The following is an 18,874-nucleotide window of genomic DNA, read 5'->3' on the forward strand; positions in this document are numbered from 1 at the left end:
CAAACATATGCTCATAAATGCAACAAATATATTCATTGGTCAATTAAACTACTCTTGAGTAAAATTGTGTGTTCTTTTACTGACTTCATGACTACACAGAACTCAAATGATTACAGAAATACTATTGAATAAACATCATTCATCAGAGGCAATTTTTAACACTTGGGTGAAAATAAATCCACCAAGTCATAGTAACACATTAAAATAAATAAATAAAAGAGATTAAATAAATAGATAGGTAACTGAGATGAAATTCATAACTGAAGGCAAAGGGGTTACTCACATGAGTAAAGTTAGACACATGGTAGTTTTTGAAGGATCGGGGCCATTGGAAAGAAAGAAAGAAAGAAAGAAAGAAAGAAAGAAAGAAAGAAAGAAAGAAAGAAAGAAAGACTGGCAGGCATACATACAGATAGATTTCCTCCTTGTTGTGATTCCCACTCCTACCCACACACCATGCTGAAGGCCCGCCAGCTCTTGGGGAAGACTGTGTTCTTTGTCAGCCCCTTCTTCAGGGCATCCTTCACCTCCTTGTTCCTCAGGCTGTAAATCATGGGGTTGAGGAGTGGAGTGATCACAACGTAGAAGAACGACACCACCTTGTCCAGCTCTGAGGAGGAGCGGGAGATGGGCCGGACATAAATGAAGATGGCCGTGCCGTAGTAGACCACCACCACAGCCAGGTGTGAGGCACAGGTGGAGAAAGCCTTCTGCCTCCCTGTTGTTGAGGGGATGCACAGGATAGTGACAATGATGTGCCCGTAGGAGATTATGGTGAGCAGACAGGTGCTGAGGATGACAGAGGAGGCCAGCACCGAGACCAGGGTGGAGCTGAGGGAGGCGTCGTCACAGGACCGCCTCAGCAAGGGCCCCGCATCACAGAAGTAGTGTTGGATCTCCTCAGTCCCACAAAATGAGAGCCGGGAGATGAAGATAATGGGCAGCAAGGGGGCTAGGAAGCCACCCAGCAAGACCACCCTTATCAGTCGGGTGCAGATCCACATGGTCATGATGGCCGGGTACCTCAGTGGGTGACAGATGGCCAGGTAGCGGTCGTAAGCCATGATGGCGAGGAGGAAACACTGGGTGGAGCCCAGGGCGAAGAAAAGGTAGAGCTGGGTTATGCAGCCAGCCACAGAGATAGTACTCCTAACTTCAACTAAGCTCTCCAGCATCTTGGGCGCAGTGGAGGTGGTACATAAGATCTCCAGAAAGGAGAAGCTGCACAGGAAATAATACATGGGGCGGTGCAGGTGTTGGTTGGCCTTCACCACTGAGATAATGACCAGATTGGCAGTCACTGTCAGGACATAGGTAGCCAGGATCAAGATGAAGAACAAGGCCTGGAGATGTGGCATGCTGGAGAAGCCCAGGATGATGAAGGCCTTTACCACGCTACGGTTGTTGGCTTCCATGTCCTCATCCTTTCACAGCTGTAGCGATAAGGGTGGAAAGGATGGGGAAGAGGGAGAAAGTGAGGGAGCTACAGAGGGGGAACAAAGGAAATGAAGATTTAAAAAGAAAAGAAGCACTAATAGAAATAAAGAACGGCAGAAGAGGGAGGAGCAGGAGGTGAAGGAATGGGGGAGGGAGAAGAAAGAGAAGGGGAATAAGCAGCATAAGAAGAAGCCAAAGGCAGAAAAGATCATAAAGCAGAGGAAAAAGAGGTTTAAGAGCAATGAATTGTGATATAAGATCAGGAAATACCTCCATTGGAACATGCAACTTTCTCTTACCAGATATGAAGCATATTTACCGCTGGGATTTTCAAAGAAGCCTAAGGGAGTTAGGAACTGATTTCAATGGGTGTTTGGTGCCTAGCTCCACTAGGTTACTTTGGGAAGACTCTGCTGCTGGCTAAGTGGAAAGGGAATCAAGGACACAGAGCCCAGCAGTGCCACCCTTACCTATTACATTAGTCAGCACATAAATTGATAGTCCATTGGATTTCAATAGGATTCATTATAGGCAAGTGTTTGCCAGCAGGAGTGAACATTGTTCAGTCTAACCCTGCACACATACAGAAGAAAAAGCTTATCTGCGAGATTTGATTGCTCTCATCACTGAGTGGTCTTGCTTACATCCAATTGCGGCTATGAGTTTGCACAGTCGATTCAAAGATTCATATATTTTCAGGCCTGAAGGGAACATTGGAACATCTAGTCTGACCTGCTGTATAACAGTGGTTTTCAACCAGAGGTATGTGTACCCCTGGGGGTATGCAGAGGTCTTCCAGGGGGTACATCAACTCATCTAGATATTTGCCTAGTTTTAGAACAGGTTACATAAAAGGCACTAGCGAAGTCAGTACAAACTAAACTTTCACACAGAAAATGACTTGTTTAACCTGGTCTGTATACTATACACTGCAATGTAAATACAGTCTTTATATTTCAATTGATTTATTTTATAATTATAAGGTAAAATGAGAAAGTCAGGAATTTTTCAGTAATAGTGTGCTGGAACTTTTTTATGTCTGATTTTGTAAGCGTGTCATTTTAAGTGGGGTGAAACTTGGGGGTAATCAAGACAAATCAGACTCCTGAAAGGGGTACAGTAGTTTGGAAAGGTTGAGAGCCACTCCTGTATAACACAGGGCACAGAGTTTCCCTATGATTCCTCCACTAGTCTCAATAATTTGTGCTTAAACTAGAGCATGTTTTTTAAAAAGAAAGAAAGAAAGAAAGAAAGAAAGAAAGAAAGAAAGAAAGAAGTTCTTGTTTTTGTGGTAGTGCCTAGGAAATCTAGTCATGGATCACTGTACAAATACAAAACAGAAAAAGCTTACAATTACATGGGACAAAAGTTGGAGACCGATAGATGAGGGAGTACAAGGAAATAAAGAGTCAACAGATGGAGATGGATGGATAGATGGTGGAGTATAAGAAGATGATGAGACAGTCCAGGTCAAAATGATTGGCAGTGATGTCAGGACACCAGCAACCACGGCACTATTAAGTTTTTCTTTGGCATCACAGCAAAGGAGAGTTTCAAGGAGGGATTTGCAGGTGTATAATGAGGTAGCTTTGTTGCTGATTATGAGGATAGACTCCACAGTACGAGGGGCAGCTTGGGAAAAAGCACAAAGGGGCTTGTTTGGAAAGGCACAAAGAAAAGAGCAAATACACAGACCACTATTTTATAATGATAGTAAAAGATTCAATATTCACCTCAGCAGAGTGTTGGAATCCCAGAAGGTGTAGAAGCCATATCAGCTATTCAGCTGGAAGAACAAATACTATGGAGGGTCTCAGGTGAAGTGTTTCTTATTAGATATCTGAAAGAGCCATAAAATGGTGTTATGAAGATTATTATTAGCAATAATAGCAAGTGCAATAATGTCTAGATTCTTCATAGGCTAACTAGCATTTTCTTTAAAGAAAGACTTATTTTTAACTCTCTGTCTGTCTTATGCTATGTTAAGGTATCTAAATTCTCCTGAAACTTGCTATCATTTTATCTAGTCTAATTGAGAACTGGAGTATTTATAGCTCTTAGCAAGGGACAAGCCAGTATTACACTGTTGATTGTGAGTTAGATGCTGCCATTTCAACTGATGTTCCAGACACGAGAGGGATATAATTCTCTGAATGTGATCCCTTGGGAGATGATCATAATTATTTAAACAACATTTTTTCTACTTTTAGATCATTCTTCCTAGCCACTTATTCACATTGGTGTTGCGATGATTATTTAGTTCATATCAGTACAGCAATTTCTCTACCTCCCTGCCTGTGCTGTCCAGTGCCACTGCTATCTCCCCAACTTCTCACCTAGACTAAGTGTAATTCATACTTGCACAGTACAGGTCTTTGCCCTCCGCTCTTGGTTGGTCCACAAGTGAGGCCATGAGTCTATTGCAGATGTACTAAAGCAAAGCTTTTCTTTTAGCTCTATTGGGGGTCACCAAATGAAATTAATAGGCAGCAGGTTTAAAACGAATAAAAGAAAGTTCTTCTTCATGCAGCGCACAGTCAACTTGTGGAACTCCTTACCTGAGGAGGTTGTGAAGGCTAGGACTATAACAATGTTTAAAAGGGAACTAGATAAATTCATGGTGGCTAAGTCCATAATTAGCCAGGATGGGAAGGGAATGGTGTCCCTAGCCTCTGTTCGTCAGAGGATGGAGATGGATGGCAGGAGAGAGATCATTTGATCATTGCCTGTTAGGTTCACTCCCTCTGGGGCACCTGGCATTGGCCACTATCGGTAGACAGATACTGGGCTAGATGGGCCTTTGGTTTGACCCGATGCGGTCATTTTTATGTTCCTTTAGCACTCAAGGTCCTAGGTTCAAACCCCCCTGATGACATAAACAATATGTGCTACTGAAACCTTGTTAGAAAATGGAAGAGGGGTGGTCCACTGGAAACATAAATGACTCCTTTCTTCTTCATTTTCACAAATCTTGGACTATTTGTCAAAGGAAAAAAAAACAAGCCCAAAACTGATAACTGAACATTTTTGGTTAAATATTACCAAAAAACTAAATAAATTTCACAACATTTTGGGGTGTCTGGTGTTCCTCTCAGCAACCCAAAACATTTCCAGGAAATCTGAAACTTTGGATAAAAGTTGTAATTGAACTCAACATCTAATTTTTTGTTTAAAAAAAAATGAAAATAAATTTTTGACCAGCTCTATGAGTTATATTGACAACCATGAAGATGGAGCCATGGCCCTGACTACACTGTGGAGAACAGGAGAAGGTTTCTACTAGGGTTTGCAGCAGTTTGTGCCGGGGAAGCTAATTTCTACTAGGAGATTGTTAAAGGTATTTAGGCACCTAAATCTCATTTATTTCAGCTCCCACTGAGAGTTAGGCACCTTAAGACTTTTAAAAATCTGGCCTTAATGAATCTGGACTGGGTGTAGCTCTCATGTTGAGTATCCACACGCATTAGGTGGCCTTGAAAACATTTGTCTAAATATATTAATTAGCTTTAAATACAAACCAGAATCCAAAACTTGGGATTTTGCCTCTATCACTATAATGTATCATAAATATTTTCCTGTATGGATCACTTCTAGGGGGTCCATTTTCCTTGGTGCATTCATTCAATGGCTCTTCTGTTGATGATTGATTGATGATCCCTCAATTCAAGGATGTTCTCTACTATGGATTTATATGTGAGTCCTGAGATTACTCGGATCCTGGAACCGCAAATCCATGCTCAGTAGGTACAAACATTTTGAGGCAGGCCAGCAGCCTGCTGAGAGAAAGTTATTTATTTTTCCTTCCTCCTCTCTCTCTTTTCAGCTTTGAGGACAAGGCGCTTCTCCTCGAAGCAGGCCACTGCCTAATGGAGGATATGGCACCATTGCGGTCAGTTGGTGGCTTGCTTTCCCCAGCTTGTGATGTCCACATCAGTTTTCTTAAGATACACTTTCAGTGCGTCTTTGTAGCATTTCCTGTGACAACCAGGGGATCTCTGAGCCTGGTTGAGGTGAGAGTAGAGGACTTGTTTTGGGAGTCTCACCCCCCAAAGACAGTTTGTGGGCTAGTTTTGGACCTCAATTGCACTTGTGTAAATCGGGAATAACTCCCTTGTCTTTGTGATTATTTGCACCTAGAGGCTACCAAGTGAATGCCTCATTGTGCCAGGATCTGAGCAAACATATATCTGACCCTGCCTCAAAGGGTTTTATTATTATTATAATAATTATAATTATTATTAATACAGAATCACTGAGAAACTCCATAGTGCTAGGCACTGTGCAGATACATAATAAAAAGATAATTTCTAGAGCCCTGCAAATATGTGGCTATCCACTCTATATCTATGCATATCTGCATCTGCAGATGGAGGTAGCCACAGATCATGTTTGAGGATCACGGATCAGATGCAGATACAAATTTTGTATCCACGCAGATCTCTAATGATCTCTTCTCCAAAGAGCTACAATCTTGGTAGAAGACAAGAGAAAACAGATAGAGACAGATGGGGGTGAAGGGTGCAAGGGAACAATGAGACAACATTGGTCAGCGTGATCGGCAATATTCTTAGGGTATCAACGGCTTAACTGTTGCCAAACTTTTTGTAGGTATTATGGTACAGGGGAATTTTATGGCGGAATGGGAAGAAGGCTAATGTGGTAGGTTTGTGGATATTTGTGGGGAGCTCCTCCCAGCATGAGGGGCAGCAAGAGGGGAAGAATGAAAATGTAACAAGTGGGTTATGGAGGCAGGCATGGTGGGCCAATCAGAGGAGGACGTCAACCTCCTGACAGTGAATGAGAGATGATCGGTCAGGTGGAGAGAGGCCACAGAGGGCCTTGAAAACGAAGACTTATGTTTGATGTGTGAGAGTTACTCTGGATTGATATTGGCATGAGCGAGCAAGCACCCTAAATGCTAATTGTGTTGTTAGCCCTTTGCCACCAAAGGAGTGGCCAGAAGCGCAGCAATTCAGTTCACGTAATCAGGCTGGGAAGGATTGGATTTTTATTGTTTCGTTAAATGTCTGTTTTACTGTATACACATAAAAACTGATCTACAGATATCTAAATTGATAATAATCGCAATTTAGAGATCAGCGAAGTAAGAAAAATGCTGCTTGAGAACTTATTTGTGTTTGATTGAAAGATATTTACTTTGTATATTTTGACGTGATGTTGACAAGGAGTGTTTTAACAGTTATACAATTTTTGGATCTCTGCATCTCCTGTCAATAAAAAATTATTGTGTGTTCTACCATAATTTCATAGAATCATAGAAATGTCGAACCGGAAAGGATCCTGATAGGTCATCTACTCATGTCCAGTGAGGCAGGGGCAAACAAACCTAGACCATCTCTGACAGGTGTTTGTCCAATGTGATCTTAAAAGTCTCCAGTGATGGAGATTCCACAACCTCCCTTGGAATCCTGTTCCAGAGCTTCACTACCCTTATGGTCAGAATTTTTTCTTCCTAGCTAACCTAAATTTCCCCTCTTGCAGTGAAAAGCCCCCTGCAACTGAATATTTAAACCAATGCAAAAATTTAAAAATGCTCAAACATTATACATTTGCACAGCAGTGGACATCTGAATTGATAAATATAAAAAAATAAATATGCAGGCTTATATGCTGTCAAGCCTACATATAAGCCACTTGTCAATAATGAGCACTCGTGGCTGTGTGTCCTTGGCTAAGCCACTGTCCTGGTCTGTGCCTCAGTTTACCCAGCTGTGCAATGGAGATAAAGTCACTTAACATCACGGGGAGGGGGCTGAATAAATTGCGGACTCTTGGCTTTACAAGGCACAGCTGTGATGGGCCAGTATTACTTAAATATGCCTGATCAACACCAGTACTAGAAAGCAATGCACCAGCTTAGCATATGGGAAGGCAGATTTCCTTTTCAGACAGTGCTCAGATGTGCCCCCTAGGCCTTTGCTTTGGAAGGTCCTAATGCACTTCCCTCCTGAGCAGACTGCTGAGTTTCACCTGGAAAAGAATAGACATGAGGGTGAGATCACAGCCCTCCCCAAGTTCCACAATGTGGGTTATCTAGTGCCCCTGGTGTGGGGGTCTCCTGTGTACTCCCCACTATGTACTACCTATGGGCCAGCCCTAATTTAAAAAAACAGAGGCTATGCAGGCTTCATTCTGATTAATTCAAAGAGCTGAAGAGGAGGTGAGGTTTTTTTCCCTCTGAAAAATTTTGATGACAAGTTTTTATTTACCTCATTTATTTACCATGATTTAATTCAGTTTTGAACATCCCTAGCCTTGAGACAGTCACTGCATAACCTGGTCACCAGACTACCTCAGGGAGGGCTATCTGCAGTAGTGTAATATCTCATCTGAATTAGGAGAATACATGTTCGTGGGTGGGGGCATCCACTATGGTCTGAATTAGAGCTCAGTCAATATCAGAATTTCTGGCCTGCCCAGAAAACATTTGTGGAGGACTCCTGTTTCATACTGAGAAAGTGGGATGATCAGCGAGTTATCTTAAGTGCCTATACACAAAAGCAAGAAGCCTGGGAAACAAGCAGGGAGAACTGGAAGTCCTGGTACAGTCAAGGAACTATGATGTAATTGGAATAAAAGAGACTTGGTGGGATAACTCAGATGACTGGAGTACTGTCATGGACAGATATAAACTGTTCAGGAAGTACAGGCAGGACAGAAAAGGTGGGGGAGTTGCATTGTACGTAAGAGAGCAGTATGACTGCTCAGAGATCTGGTATGAAACTGCATAAAACCTTGGAGTCTGGATTAAGTTTAGAAGTGTGAGCAACAAGGGTGATGTTGTGGGCAGAGTATGCTATAGACCACCAGACCAGAGGGATGAGGTGGATGAGGTTTTCTTCTGGCAACTAACAGAAGTTACTAGATCACAGGCCCTGGTTCTCATGGGAAACTTTAATCACCCTGATATCTGCTGGGAGAGCAATACAGTGGTGCACAGACAATCCAGGAAGTTTTTGGAAAGTATAGGGGACAATTTTCTGGTGCAAGTGCTGGAGGAACCAACTAGGGACAGAGCTCTTCTTGACCTGCTGCTCACAAACCGGGAAGAATTAGTAAGGGAAGCAAAAGTGGATGGGAACCTGGGAGGCAGTGACCATGAGATGGTCGAGTTCAGGATCCTGACACAAGGAAGAAAGGAAAGCAGCTGAATACAGACCATGGACTTCAGAAAAGCAGACTTCGACTCCCACAGGGAACTGATGGGCAGGATCCCCTGGGAGAATAGCATGATGGGGAAAGGAGTCCAGGAGAGCTGGCTGTATTTTAAAGAATCCTTATTGAGGTTGCAGGAACAAACCATCCCGATGTGTAGGAAGAAAAGTAAATATGGCAGGCGACCAGTTTGGCTTAACAGTGAAATCCTTGCTCGTCTTAAACACAAAAAAACAGCTTACAAGAAGTGGAAGATTGGACAAATAACCAGGAAGGAGTATAAAAGTATTGCTCAGGCATGCAAGTGTGAAATTAGGAAGGCCAAATCACACTTGGAGTTGCAGCTAGCCGGAGATGTTAGGAGTAACAAGAAGGGTTTCTTCAGGTATGTTAGCAACAAGAAGAAAGTCAAGAAAAGTGTGGGCCCCTTACTGAATGAGGGAGGCAACCTAGTGAGAGAGGATGTGGAAAAAGCTAATGTACTCAATGCTTTTTTTGCCTCTGTCTTCACGAACAAGATCAGCTCCCAGACTACTGCACTGGGCAGCACAGCATGGGGAGGAGGTGACCAGCCCTCTGTGGAGAAAGAAGTGGTTCAGGACTATTTAGAAAAACTGGATGAGCACAAAACCATGGGGCTGGATGCACTGCATCTGTGGGGGTTCTAAAGGAGTTGGCAGATGTGATTGCAGAGCCATTTTCCATTATCTTTGAAAACTCATGGCAATCGGGGGAGGTCCTGGATGACTGGAAAAAGTCTAATGTAGTGCCCATCTTTAAAAAAGGGAAGAAGGAGGATCCGGGGAACAACAGGCCAGTCAGCCTCACGTCAGTCCCTGGAAAAATCATGGAGGAGGTCCTCAAGGAATCAATTCTGAAGAACTAAGAGGAGAGGAAAGTGATCAGGAACAGTCAGCATGGATCCACCAAGGGCAAGTCATGCCTGACTAACCTAGTTGCCTTCTATGAGGAGATAACTCAGTCTGTGGATGAAGGGAAAGCATTGGATGTGTTATTCCTTGACTTTAGGAAGGCTTTTGATACGGTCTCCCACAGTATTCTTGCAGGCAAGTTAAAGAAGTATAGGCTGGATGAATGGACTATAAGGTGGATAGAAAGCTGGCTCAATGGGTAGCGATCAATGGCTCCATGTCTAGTTGGCAGCCGGTATCAAGTGAAGTGCCCCAAGGATTGGTCCTGCGGCTGGTTTTGTTCAATATCTTCATTAATGATCTGGAGGATGGTGTGGACTGCACTCTCAGCAAGTTTGCAGATGACACTAAACTGGGTGGAGTGGTAGATATGCTTGAGGGTAGGGATAGGATACAGAGGGACCTAGACAAATTAGAGGATTGGGCCAAAAGAAACCTGATGAGGTTCAACAAGGACAAGTGCAGAGTCCTGCACTTAGGATGGAAGAATCCCATGCACTGCTACAGACTAGGGACCGAATGGCTGGGCAGCAGTTCTGCAGAAAAGGACCTAGGGGTTACGGTGGATGGAAAGCTGAATATGAGTCAACAGTGTGCCCTTGTTGCCAAGAAGGCTAATGGTATTTTGGGTTGTATAAGTAGGGGAATTTCCAGCAGATCGAGGAATGTGATCATTCCCCTCTATTCAGCACTGGTGAGGCCTCATCTGGAGTACTGTGTCCAGTTTTGGGACCCACACTACAAGAAGGATGTGGATAAATTGGAGAGAGTCCAGCGGAGGGCAACAAAAATGATTAGGGGGTTGGAACACATGACTTATGAGGAGAGGCTGAGGGAACTGGGATTGTTTAGTCTGCAGATGAGATGTATGAGGGGGGATTTGATAGCTGCTTTCAACTACCTGAAAGGGGGTTCCAAAAAGGATGGATCTAGACTGTTCTCAGTGGTAGCAGATGACAGAACAAGGAGTAATAGTCTCAAGCTGCAGTGGGGAAGTTTGCAGATGACACTAAACTGGGTGGAGTGGTAGATATGCTTGAGGGTAGGGATAGGATACAGAGGGACCTAGACAAATTAGAGGATTGGGCCAAAAGAAACCTGATGAGGTTCAACAAGGACAAGTGCAGAGTCCTGCGCTTAGGACGGAAGAATCCTATTCACTGTTACAGACTAGGGACCGAATGGCTAGGAAGCAGTTCTGCAGAAAAAGGCCTAGGGTTTACAGTGGACGAGAAGCTGGATATGAGTCAACAGTGTGCCCTTGTTGCCAAGAAGGCTAACACCATTTTGGGCTGTATAAGCAGGGGCATTGCCAGCAGATTGAGAGACGTGATCATTCCCCTCTGTTCGACATTGGTGAGGCCTCATCTGGAGGACCATGTCCAGTTTTGGGCCCCACACTACAAGAAGGATGTGGAAAAATTGGAAAGAGTCCAGCAGAGGGCAACAAAAATGATTAAGGGGCTGGAGCACATGACTTATGAGGAGAGGCTGAGGGAACTGGGATTGTTTAGTCTGCAGAAGAGACGTATGAGGGGGGATTTGATAGCTGCTTTCAACTACCTGAAAGGGGGTTCCAAAAAGGATGGATCTAGACTGTTCTCAGTGGTAGCAGATGACAGAACAAGGAGTAATGGTCTCAAGCTGCAGTGGGGAAGGTTTAGGTTGGATATTAGGAAAAACTTTTTCACTAGGAAAGTGGTGAAGCACCGGAATGGGTTACCTAGGGAGGTGGTTGAATCTCCTTTCTTAGAGGTTTTTAAGGTCAGGCTTAACAAAACCCTGGCTGGGATGATTTAGTTGGGAATTGATCCTGCTTTGAGCAGGGGGTTGAATGATTCGTATTTTTTGTGAACTGAAAAATGGAGGGAAAAAAATCAGTTTGGGAAATGGTGAAATGGTTCATTTTGGGTCAGTTGGACAATAAACTGCAGCCTCGAGCCATCACTTTATGCTTCATGACTGGATTACATCTCCCATGATGCAACACAGTCATGTGACTGCTATGATGCATCCCACTGGTCTGGAGATGTAATTCAGCCGAGAAGCCTGACCCATAGAGAAGAATTATGACTGAAAGACCCAAACTACAACTACGATGAGGCACCGTTAGACCTGAGGCAGATGCTGTCAAAAGGCAAGCATTTTAAAGGTATTAAGACACCTAATGAAATTTTCAAAAGCATCTATGTGCCCGATTCACAATAATTTCAGTGGATTTTGAAAATACCATTAGTCACTTTTAAAAATCTGGCCCACCAGACGTGAAACAAATAATTTCAGTTCAGTTCAACAAACCATAATATTTCAATGCAGTTAAATTTATCTGAACTGGTACTGAGTTAAAGAATGGGCATTAGACATCTAATTACCTTAGCCCCTCTTTGAAATCCCAGACCACCCTAGCCCTCATGAATGATATAATAGGCTCATTAAATGGAATTCACTGTGGTCTGATGTAAGTCTAGTAGATAAAAATCATTCTGACCTGTGGAACTCATTGCCACAGGATATTAGTGAGTTAAAGAATGGGAATCCCTTAGGCCACCTTGGAAAGTCCCAGACAAGGTATCTAGGAGAAGACTTTTATGCCATGCACCATTTTCCTCAGGGTGTCCTTGAACTCCTTGTTCCTCAGGCAATAGATGACTGGATTGAGGAGGGGTGTCAGAACTGTGTAGATGACGGACACCAGCTTGTTGGAGTCAAAGGAACTTATGGCCCGAGGTCTGGCATAGATGAAGAGGGAGGAGGCATAGAAGATGATGACCACCAGCAAGTGGGAGGCACATGTAGAAAAGGCCTTGTGACGCCCCTTGGCTGAGGGGATGCGCACAACCGTAGAAATGATGCAGATGTAAGAGGCCACTGTAATGGAGAGAGGCCCCAGGAGAATGAGCAGGGCCAGCAGGAAGTCCACAAGTGCTGCCAGTGACATGTCGGTGCAGGCCAGGTTGAGCAGTGGTGACACATCACAGAAGAAGTGGTTGATGATATTAACCCCACAGAAGGTCAGACGCGAGATGAAGAGGACCTTACACATGGAGATGAGAAAGCCACTCAGCCAGGACCCAGCCACCAGGCGGATGCAGAGAGTCTGGCTCATGATGGCTGAGTAGCGCAGCGGGTTGCAGATGGCCACATAGCGGTCATAGGCCATGACGGCCAGGAGGACACACTCAGTGCAGGCCAAGGCCAGGAAGAAGTAGAGTTGGGCCATGCACCCAACAAAGGAGATGCCTTTCCTTTTTGTTACAAAGCTCAATAGCATCTTGGGCACCGTGACTGAGACGTACCAGATCTCCAGGAAAGAGAGATTCCCCAGGAAGAGGTACATGGGCTTGTGGAGTGGGACGTTGGCCCAGATTAGCATGATGATCATCGTATTCTCTATCACAGTCAGTGCATAGGCCAGAAGGAATACCAAGAAGAGCAGGAGCTGCAGCTCCAGGATGCCAGGGAAACCCACCAGAATGAACTCGGTCACATGACTTTGGTTGTCCCAGTGCATGATGGAGGTCTTGGCACTGTTGTTATTCAATCTGGAGGAGAGACAGAGGTGTTGGAAATGCGACTGCATGTCAACACAGTATAGATGGCTTTGTCACAGGGACTGGGACTCGAAAAGCCATGCAAATAATTAGAGCTGGTCAGTATTGAACAATACTAATATTATTAATAAAAAAAATAATGGGCCAGGTTTACAAAGGTATTTAGGCACCTAAAGATATAGATTGGCATGTAGTGGCACACAGATTCACATCAAAAGTGACTAAATTAAGCACCTGGGGCCATATTTTTAAAGATATTTGGATACTTAAAGATGTAGATAGGTACCTAATGGGATTTTCAAACTCATCTATGTGACTAGCACCTCTTAATTTTGAATATCTTTAAAAATCTGGGCCTAGGTGCCTAACTCCCATGGAAATCAATTGGAGCTAGACACATAGTTGCTTTTAAAAATCCCAGTGAGTACTTATTTTTATCTTTAGGTACTTAAACACCTTCGAAAACATAGCTCAAGGTAAATCGACTGGCCTTTTTTTCTATACTGAAATTGTTCATGAATAATTGTCAACGTTTCCTTTGTTTGTGACATTTCTCCACAAGATTACTTTTAAGTGAGATGATTCTCAAAAAAATTTTACTAAATGAAAACTGGCTTTTTGGAAAATGAAAATAAAAATTAAGACAAATGTCGAGAACCATGTTGACTAAAATAGAGCACAAGTATTTTCAGAGACAAATGAAAAATGGCTCCATGTCAAACCCAGGAAATGAACATAACATTGATTATGTTTGAGCATTTTTTGACCAGCTCTAAAAATAATTCCTGTCTTGGATGTGGATCTTCTGAGCTCTTCAAAGCCAGCTAGGAGATTTGGATACCCAATACCAAATTAAATGACTGATCTGAGCATCTAAGTTCCTAGGCATCTCAACCAGGGATTATTATTATTCATTATTATTATTTCAGAGTAGCAGCCGTGTTAGTCTGTATCCGCAAAAAGAACAGGAGTACTTGTGGCACCTTAAAGACTAACAAATTTATTGAAGCATGAGCTTTCGTGAGCTACAGCTCACTTCTTCGGATGCATAGAATGGAACACACAGACAGGAGATATTTATACATACAGAGAACATGAAAAGGTGGAAGTATGCATACCAACAGGCAGAGTCTAATCAATTGAGATGAGCTATCGTCAGCAGGAGGAAAAAAACTGTTTGAAGTGGGCCATCTTAATTATCACTTCAAACAGTTTTTTTCCTCCTGCTGACGATAGCTCATCTCAATTGATTAGACTCTGCCTGTTGGTATGCATACTTCCACCTTTTCATGTTCTCTGTATGTATAAATATCTCCTGTCTGTGTGTTCCATTCTATGCATCCGAAGAAGTGAGCTGTAGCTCACGAAAGCTCATGCTTCAATAAATTTGTTAGTCTTTAAGGTGCCACAAGTACTCCTGTTATTATTATTATTGTAATTCAGTAGCACTTAGAGGCCATTAACAAAAATAAGGAGCCTGTTGTGCTGGTCCTGCACAGACATATAGCAAGAGACTGTCCCTTCCCCTAAAATCCTCCCATCTATATAGGTGGGAAGGAAAAATAGACTTGAACAAAGTCATAGAGCTGATCAGTGTCACAAGTGGGAACAGAACCTACATCTCCTGGCTCCCAAAGAAACTAGCAGGGTCCCACTTCTATCCCCCTTTGTGGGGAGGGGAAGATGGCAGCTAAGATGTCTCCTGAATACTTACCCCAGCAGCTGGAGTGGGCTATCCACTTTTCCTTTTTTGCCACATACAGACATTTGTGGTGAGGCACAGACCCCAAGCATCAGGACTTGGAGCTAACACCCCATTGATAAGCACAGGTGGTTCCTTCCCACTCAAACCTATTGTTTTTGGCTACCGCAGGTTAGAATAAATGACGATAATGGCTCAAAATCTCTGGATGAAATTTTGGTCTCATTGCAGCCAACTGCAGAACTTCCCATGTCTTGAACAGAGCCAAGATTTAACACTATGAATCTATCACTGAGAATGTCAACATTACAGTTTAAAAAATCATGAGGCACCAAGTCTCAGACTTGCAGGACTAAGGCTGCAGAACTGGGCTCTGAGATCTCAGACTCCAGGTTCCAGCCTGAGCCCGAACATCTACATTTCAGTTGTATGGTGCCCCCAGCCCAAGCCCCATAAGACCTGACCCAGATCAGCCACAGCTCTTTCATTGCAGTGTAAACATACCCACTGAGGCCAACAACCCGGCATGATTCAAACAAGGATCAGACATTCATGGTTAATATTTTTAAAGGTGATGGGTACGTTGGGGAGAGCTGGTCAGAAAATAGATTTTCCATCCTGTGAACAAATTTGAGATTTTGAAATGTTTTCTGTCCCAAATCAGAACAAAAAAAGGCAATGCTTTAAATATTTAGTGAAATCGTTTTTTTTAAAAAAATAAATGAATGAAAGGATGAAAGAAATAATAATTTGAGCACGTTATCTCTCTTGCCTGACCTAATTGAATCACAAGGTTCTTTTTGTGAGTTTTCCATTGAATTCTCTTCAAGTCGTGCAGAGGAAAAAGCAAAAGCACAAAAGCAAGAAAACAAGAAAGAAAGAAATTGTGAAAGGAAGAAAGAGGAAAAGAAAGCATAAAAGCAAAAGAAAGAGAAAATGGTGAATGAGCAAAAAAAGCAATATGGTGAGAAAGAAAGAAAGAAAGACTCACTAATGGATGTATTGCAAACAAATGCTACCTACTTGAGAATAGGAGGTGAAGACAGATGATACCCCGAAATAGCTGTTTGTTCCCCTATGTTTGGTCCAACTAATTGATCAGGACAAAAAAATAAGGAGGGAGGAAAATATCCTTTGCAGAGAAAACAAACAGAGACCTAGAGTTGGGTCGGGCTAGGGGAGTGGTATTCCCCCGCAGTGCTGCATAGACAAGATTGGGCAAGCTGTCCTTATAGACTGATTTAAGCTGGGCAGGGTCGACTCCTCCCCATCTTCCAGTGGCCCCAGAGGCCTAATTCATGGCCCAGTTGATGTCAATTACAAAACTCCCATTGACTTCAACGGGGCCAGGATTCCACCCCGCGAGCCTTCACTTCTGGTGCTAACAAGTTTCCAAAGACACCTGCTAATAAGTTTCCAAAGCCTCTGCTGGGGGTTGCTCCTCTTTGGATCCACTTCAGATCCTCTCCTCAACCTCTTTTGGCTGCCTGTTTGCCTGGCCACTGCTCTGCTTGGAGGAAGAGGCAGGGAGCAGTGTAGCCGAAGTAGCTTGTTGAGTGGAGCCATGAAAAACAACTCCTGGTGGGTGGTAAAAGACACAGCTGCTTGGATCACATCTTCCAGAGGGTTGAGCACTGCGGGGGGTGGGGGGGAGAAGATCCCTCTCCACTGCCTCCATTAACCAGCCCCTAGCATACAGCCCCACCTTCCCTAATGGAAGGTGTGTGTTCAGGAGGAAGGAGATTTGATCCAAATCATTGAGGCTGGGATTTCAAATAAGCCTAAGGGAGTTAGGTACCCAACTAAATTTCAATGAGATTCAGGCACTTAACTCTGACAGCTTTGATAATCCCAGCCTGATTCATTATTCACAAATATGTCAGTTTTCAGTCTGCTAGTATTTATCAGGACATCTAAATTCCTACGGGCCAGATTTTTGAAGGTATACAGGTGCCTAACTCCCATTGATTTCAATGTACAGTAGATTCTGCTTATTAGCAGCTCCCTCGGTTGCCAGCTAAATGTTGGTATTATCCAGCAGTTGTCAGTGTGCACAATGCTGGGATGTGCCCAGGGGTTGGGGCTTCCCATGGGGAAAGCGGACGCTGGAGCCCAGTCACTGACCTCACCATTAGATGGAGACAGAGGACTTCTGTTCCCATATATGTCCTTGCATTGGGGCTTAGAGTGAGGAGACTTGTGGACATTTTTTCAATGGATTTCCTTTTAAATGCACCACATCTGTTGGTTATTTTGGCTTTATTTACCTCTACATTATCAGTTTTAACTCTTTCATTCTTCCTCCCTTCTTTGGGCAATTCATCTTTTTCCCCCCTCAAAAATATTTTCTATTTCATGTAATAACCAGTTAATGATGCATCACCCAGAGATGGAAGTTCATAGGCTCCTCTATGGCATTCCTGATGCCTCATCAGTTCTATGCAGAATCCAACAAATAAACAATTCTCCATAACATTTCTAATATTATGGAAGTGACTGATATGGGTTCCATAGTTAGTGCTGTGTTATTAAATGGGCTTAAAATAAGATATACAATCCTGTTTTTCTCTAAAAGTAGAAGGCCTCTCCAAGTGTCATTTCATACACTGTTTGTTTCTATGCCCTTTAATTTTCTGGTGTAGTTTCTGTTTGGTTTCTCTTAATAAAATTCCAACTTACTTTTGGAGATATCAGAGTCCCATCACTCCCTTTACCTAACCGAATGCCTCTCAAAACAAAACAACAGTACAGGAAACACCTGAAATGGATGGTATTGGGAGCAGATATTTTCTCCTTAGGAAGGTACTTGTACACTAATGAAGTCACCTCTTTGAGTTTCTTTGAAAAACTAACACCAAAACTTTGGCCAAAAATTCATTTTTTGATTAAAAGGTTTTCAGACAAAAGTTCTGTTTTTTTTATTATTTTTATTATTATTTTCTATTATTAAGACAAATATTTAAAACTTTATCTTTCTTAACAAAAACCTGATTTCCCCAAAACCTCAATTGTCCACCAAACAAAATTCCCATGGAATATTCCAATCATCCTTAGAGCCTCCATAGCCCATTACACGAAAAGCTGGGTGCAACTCCACTTACAGGTGCTGCTCCCCTGTGGTTGGAGGTACGTGTCTCTCTCATGGGGCAACTCCTTGTGGCTGTGGCATCAGTTTTGGTTCAGTCTGGCACTGCCTTCTATGATTCACGCATCCTGCTCCCTCTCTCTGAATCAGAATGCTCTCTTTCTTCATTACTCAGCCATCTGACTAGGTCACTATATACCCCACCCCCCTTCCAGGATATCAGAATGCCTCTAGACCAGAGGTCTGCTTGGCATCTCCCATAATCCTGTGTCTGGTAGGGAAACCTGGACGTGCCCTCTAATCCAGGTTCCAGCCCAGAGACCTCAAACTTCACTGTTCTTTCCTTGGGCTGCTTCCTACTGTGCCTCTCACAGGCTTTTTTCTCCTCCTTTCCGGGTAAACCCTTCCATTAGGCCAGGATCCCAGGGCTTCTTTCTCCACTTGGGGTTCCTCCTTTTCCCTCTCCAAGCCCAGAGAGTGACTTCTGGCTTCCACATTGCAACCCCTTTCTACTGTACACTTCCTGGTTTTAGTCCTCAGTCAGCTTCTCCCCCAGCTAGGTTTTATCAGCCATTGGTCATTTTCAGTAAAGCTGGACTTTCTACCAGATGCAGCCTATAGAATCATAGACTATCAGAGTCAGAAGATCATCTAGTCCAACCCCCCTGCTCATTTCAGGAACAATCCCCAGACAGATTTTTACCCCAGTTCCCTAAATGGCTCCCTCAAGGATTGAACTCACAACCCTGGGTTTAGCAGGCCAATGCTCAAACCACTGAGCTATCCCTCCCACCAATAATGTTAATTGGCCCTATCTGTGTCACCTTAACCCCTTTCAGGCTGGTGTGGAGTAAACAACCCATCACAGGCTGAACAAAAATTAGAAAAACATATCAGATGGGGAGGGTGTGTGTGAGGAGGTGCGATTCACCACTGTGGCACCTCCTACTGGCTGTCTTGGGAATTAGCTCTGTGACCTCTTCTAATGGTA

General features: G+C 43.3%; 2 protein-coding genes across 2 annotated transcripts; both read right to left on the bottom strand.

Moving 5' to 3' along the window:
* Positions 1 to 443: 443 nt before the first annotated feature.
* On the bottom strand, positions 444 to 1,415 carry LOC123347404 (olfactory receptor 6B2-like). The gene has a single exon (XM_044984820.1). The coding sequence runs from the start codon at positions 1,413 to 1,415 to the stop codon at positions 444 to 446; it is 972 nt and encodes a 323-aa protein (XP_044840755.1).
* A 6,441-nt stretch (positions 1,416 to 7,856) lies between these two features.
* On the bottom strand, positions 7,857 to 13,056 carry LOC123347405 (olfactory receptor 226-like). The gene is made up of 2 exons (XM_044984821.1): positions 12,140 to 13,056; positions 7,857 to 7,914 (listed from the first exon to the last, which is right to left on the bottom strand). Exons 1-2 carry the CDS (start codon positions 13,054 to 13,056, stop codon positions 7,857 to 7,859), a joined length of 975 nt encoding a protein of 324 aa, XP_044840756.1.
* Between the last annotated feature and the right edge of the window lie 5,818 nt (positions 13,057 to 18,874).

The sequence above is a fragment of the Mauremys mutica genome, chromosome 13 (assembly GCF_020497125.1).
Source record: "Mauremys mutica isolate MM-2020 ecotype Southern chromosome 13, ASM2049712v1, whole genome shotgun sequence".
In the NCBI taxonomy this organism is placed as follows: domain Eukaryota; kingdom Metazoa; phylum Chordata; order Testudines; family Geoemydidae; genus Mauremys; species Mauremys mutica.

Bases quoted from the DNA above. Each gene is read 5' to 3' on its own strand.
- LOC123347405 (XM_044984821.1), bottom strand. From the start codon at position 13,056: ATGCACTGGGACAACCAAAGTCATGTGACCGAGTTCATTCTGGTGGGT. The intron at 7,915-12,139 runs TGGCATAAAAGT...ATCATCCCACTT, and splicing joins ACCCTGAGGAAAATGGTGCA to TCTCAGTATGAAACAGGAGT.
- LOC123347404 (XM_044984820.1), bottom strand. From the start codon at position 1,415: ATGGAAGCCAACAACCGTAGCGTGGTAAAGGCCTTCATCATCCTGGGC.